Here is a 4696-nt window from a genome sequence, read left to right on the forward strand (position 1 = left end):
GGGTGATGATAAAGGCAGGAACGATGGAGAAGAAAAAGAACCTGACAAAGAAACAACAAAGAGAGAGGAGTGGTATTTTTTGGCCAATACCTGCATCATGACTCAGAGAACCAGTTGGCCCAGAAGTAGGGGATTTGATACTTTCCAACCCTGCACAAGTGATACCTGGAGTGATTATATATAAAGGAGGGGAAAGTCCTCTATTCAGAGTGCTAGACACAGCCTCAAAGATGAAGGTCTTTCTTGTTATTTTGCTGGCCGCAATCCTGTGCATAGAATCAGGTAAGACAGGGGGGAGTTTCCTCTTTATCCCAATCCTACGGTCTTTCCAGTGAGTTAGGCACCTCTGGAAATAGGAGGAGACAGCAAGATGTGTTTGCCCCAAAGCAAAAGGCAGAAGTCACTGGTTCTTGTCTGGGTGTGTGGTATCAGCTTTCTGAAAGGACATTACAGAGTGGTCTAGACAGGGAGAAAAAATGGTTTATCTTCTTGCTGGAAGTCAACGTATTTTGGGTTTGCAGACGAGAGAAATGTTTTTGATAAAGGGGCCCGTCTTGCTTTCTGCCCAAATGATCTGTAACGTCCCTTCCAGCCCCTAACATATGAAATTATGAAGAATGCCTTGCATTTGAAAGCCTAACTTTCATCCAACGACGTAGTGGGTCCACTGGAAAGGTATCCCTGTAAGAATCCCTTGCCTAGTAAATTAGTCAACTTGCTGGAGAATGAGGCATTGGAGGATTTGTGAGACGCTTTCACCAAAAAGGACGGGAGGGAAAAAATTCAAATATATCAAACAACGTCACTTCGACATTTCCTTAAATGAGAGGTTTTGCATGAAAAATGCTGATGCAGTTCACTTCCAGCCAATTCCATGAGGCCGCTGGGTCAGCTGGCTTGAAAACCTTGACCTTGTCTCAGTTTCTTCCCCGTTTCAACCCGAATCCTTCCCTTTGTCACTGATGCTGATTTCAGAAGGCATCTGATTGCAACTCATCTTTTTTCTGTGGAGGTTCAAACTATTGCATTATTTTTATGCTGAATGGTATAATGCAATATAGCCACGGGGCATTGTCGGGTCTGTATGTTGCCGTTGGGGGTGTGAGAATGGGATCGGAGCGCATGTCTGGTGGGGACCACTAAACGGCTAGCCGGTGATCGGTCCAGCTGCCTGGGTTCGATACACCCTGGAGGTTAAGTGCATTATACCCCGGCAGCTACCTGCACAATTGTAATTGTAATTGTAATTGCAGCTGTGTGCGTGCTTCAGTTGTGCCCATGCCATGGGATGTGAAACACCTGCATTGAGTGTGAACTCCTATCCCATCTAGTCCTTGGTGACAGCTGCACCCCTGAGGGTGCTCAGCCCCTGGGGAGGGCAGGTGACCGCTATCCCATGAGCAATTGGACTCACCTCCCTCCCAGACCCCCTGATGTGCCCTGGCTCTGGGAGTGGGGCCTGGGATCCCGGCTGGGCAGAGGAGGGATCTGAACACCCAGAGCTGCTTTGGCTCAGCACGGTTGACAGTATGATGGAGACAGACCCTGTGGCGTCATGCTCCCCTCAGACCCTGATGCGTGCCCAGGGTCACAAAGTCTGTTCTTTAAGGCCCGGGTTGTACTGCAGTGACCCGGCTTCCTCGTTCCTCGCCCTGGGGCTCTCCATCCTGTGGTACCCCTTCACACACCTGGGTCTCTTGCAGGTTTCGCCTTGACATGTTACACCTGCCCAGCGAAGACCAAAAACGCGGATTGTCTGACATCCAAAACCTGCCCCGGCAACTTAACCAATTGCAAGACAGAAGTGTATGGTAAGAAGAGACATTAGGGGCAATGACCCAGTCTGCTGTTGGACACACAAGTGCCTGACACGCACACACAACCAGGAGGTTCACACAACCATGCATCCGTTGCAGCTACACAGGGATCACCCTGCACACCCCAGAGGGGCCCTCTCTTCTTGCTCAGGTCCAGCCTAAATTTCCCCGCCTGCAATTTAAGACCATTGCTCTTCGCCCCGTTGCCTGCAGCCACGGAGAACTGTTGATCGCCAGTCACATTGTAAATGCGCTTTGCTTGTATTTGAAGACTGCTTCAAATACAAATTCCCCCTTGGTCTTCTCTTCTTCAAATTAAATATCACAGTTCTTCCAACCCTTCCTCAAACCCTGCCTTTTCTAGATGGCTAATCATTTGTGTTGCTCACCGCTGCCTTCTTTCCAATTTGGTGTGTCCATTGGAAAGAAGCCACGCTCTTTGGTGTGCACAGTGGCCCAAATTGGGCTCAGTTCTCTGGGTCAGGTTTGAAGAGAGTAGAAAAATCCCACCCCACCCCCTCATGTCTTGCATGCAACAGTTTTATGCAATTCAGGACACTTTGGGAAACCCTCCACCACATTTGCCAGTGGGACCTGAAGTCTCCAAACCAGGCCCTCAGGTGGTACAAATCACATTGACAAGGAGCTCAATAGCTTTCTTGTATCTACCTGCCAGTGTTTGTCTGCCTGAACAAAAAGGGTATATTTAGGAGTGAGAGCCTGAGAAGCAGGTCTGACGAGCTCCCTGCGGCTGGCTCCGTCATTAACTTTTCCCAGCTACAGGTGTCGTTGCAGCCATTTGATGTTTCGTGGTTATACTCAGGCAGCAAAGCTCCTTGGGGCAGTCTGTCTTTTGCTCAAGCTCTAGGGGGTCAAAGCTACCAACGTTATAATAACACAAGTGGTTGATAGCAGTTTGTGTCCTTTCCCTCAGCTCTAGTCCCTGTGGCTTTGCAACTTCTAAGTGAGCTGATTGAGTCTGGAGAAGAGAAGACCGAGGGGATTGAATAGCAGCCTCCACCTCCCTGCAGGGGGGCTGCAAAGAGGATGGAGCTGGGCTGTATAAGTATGCAACCCAGAAGAAACGGGGTTGCTCTGCTTGGATTTAAGTGAACACCTAGGATTAAGCTGAGTGTGGGGTTTCCAAAAGTAAATGCATGCAAGAAGTGCAAGCTTCATCACTGTGAGGACCTGACCACCTTGAGGTCTCTTCCAACCCTATCAGTCCATGAGGTCCAGCTGTGTTGTCCCTCATCCCACTGCTTTTCACTTCTCTAGCCTGCTTCCTTCTAGTGTCGTGGTTATGAATTGTGCCTAATCCTAGAAATCATAGACAACCCAGGCTGGAAAGTAGCTCCAGAGGTCATCTAGTCCAACTCCCTGCCTGAAGAAGGGTCATCCCTATTCAAACCATCCCATACAAACCCGTCATCTAATCTCTCAGTCAAAGGACCATCCACCCTAATACAGCACAAGAGCTCCCTGCCCTGATAGGTTTGCCTCAGTGTTGTCTGTGTAACTCTTTCATTTCCCTTCCAGCTCCAGCGCTGGGAGGCTGGAAGGTTATCACCAAGGAGTGCTCCTCCTCGTGTACAAACTCCACAGACAACTTTTTTGTGTTTGAGAAGCGTACTTTCTGTTGCTCAACTGACAACTGCAACCACAACAGCGTGGGCAGGATGGAAAGCAGCTCCATAGTCATGGCAGTGGGTACTGCAGCCAGCGTCGCCTGCTTCTTGCTTACGAGTAGACTGTGAGGAGCGGGGAGGAAGCCTTGGGCCATCGATTGCCCTGGAAGTTCACCACGACGGCTGGTTTCTAGCAGTCAAGCAGAGCGGCACCACTTTCTCCCCCTGTACGGTTGTACCTGGCTGCTGATGCTTGTCTTACAGATTTCTTTAGCACTGTTAATTAAAAGTAAAAGGGATGTGCGTGTGTGCGTGTGTGTGTGTGTGTGTCACAATGCTGTTTTTAATACACACCTGCCCTTCCATTAAGTGCATGTCTTTCTTTGTCGCAGTCACCACTTAGTGGATGCATCAACCTCTCCATCATGTATGTAGATGACTGTTTACTGCATGCACTATTTACATTGAACATTTGACACCCCCCTCCCCAATCTGTCTGTGACTGCGGGTGCGCTTGCGTTGTATATACTGATCAGCACATCCATCTATTTTTCCATCGAGTGCATGTATATGAGCACATGTGTGGTAGGCAACATTAAACAGAAACTTGCCCTTCCATCAAGGTGTGCGCATGCCTTTACTGTGCAGCAAACACATCTGCGTACACTGTGGGTGCGTCCGCATGTTCATTATTACGCTGTAGTTACTGTGCATTGAGTTTAGTAAGCAAGTACTAAATGAATGTGTAGTAATCAGTGCTACTGCAGAGTAGTGCCAGCACACGGGTTTTCACAGATGCTAACTGTGCAATAGCCTGATACTGCTGTACAGTAGTGTCTTAGCATAGGTTTTGCACAGCATGCTACTACACAGTGTTATTGCGCAGCTAGTGTCTCATGTAGACGCACCCAGTATGTCCAAAAGCCATGCTTTAGCAAACATGAATCCACTATTACAGCTGTCAAGTCATTGCATGTGTGTGTGGTGATGCTAGCAAAGAAGGAGACGTGACTTGTACCTCCCAAAAAGCCCCCGGTCCATGATGGGGGCTCCTAGGTGCTACCACAACACAGTAAGTAACAACAGAAGAGAGATACTGGGGTGTGCTGGGTGCTGAGCACCACAGTCACAGCCTGGGCTTTTTGGTAGCCTTCTGACCGGATTGCTTGCTAACTCCTTCCCTGCCCCCTTCTCTTCCCCTGAAAGCAGTTTCCTTTAGAGCAGTGATTCTCAACCGGGGGTCCGCGAGAT

General features: G+C 49.0%; 1 protein-coding gene across 1 annotated transcript; it reads left to right on the plus strand.

Moving 5' to 3' along the window:
* The first annotated feature begins 230 nt into the window (after nucleotides 1-230).
* Nucleotides 231-4015, plus strand: LOC149869695 (long neurotoxin homolog TA-bm16-like). Its single transcript, XM_090037378.1, has 3 exons — nucleotides 231-282; nucleotides 1704-1811; nucleotides 3357-4015. Exons 1-3 carry the CDS (start codon nucleotides 231-233, stop codon nucleotides 3572-3574), a joined length of 378 nt encoding a protein of 125 aa, XP_089893504.1. The 3' UTR covers nucleotides 3575-4015.
* Nucleotides 4016-4696: the final 681 nt, after the last annotated feature.

Source organism: Crocodylus siamensis, chromosome 3, assembly GCF_052110815.1.
Source record: "Crocodylus siamensis isolate JL-2025a chromosome 3, ASM5211081v1, whole genome shotgun sequence".
Lineage (NCBI taxonomy): Eukaryota > Metazoa > Chordata > Crocodylia > Crocodylidae > Crocodylus > Crocodylus siamensis.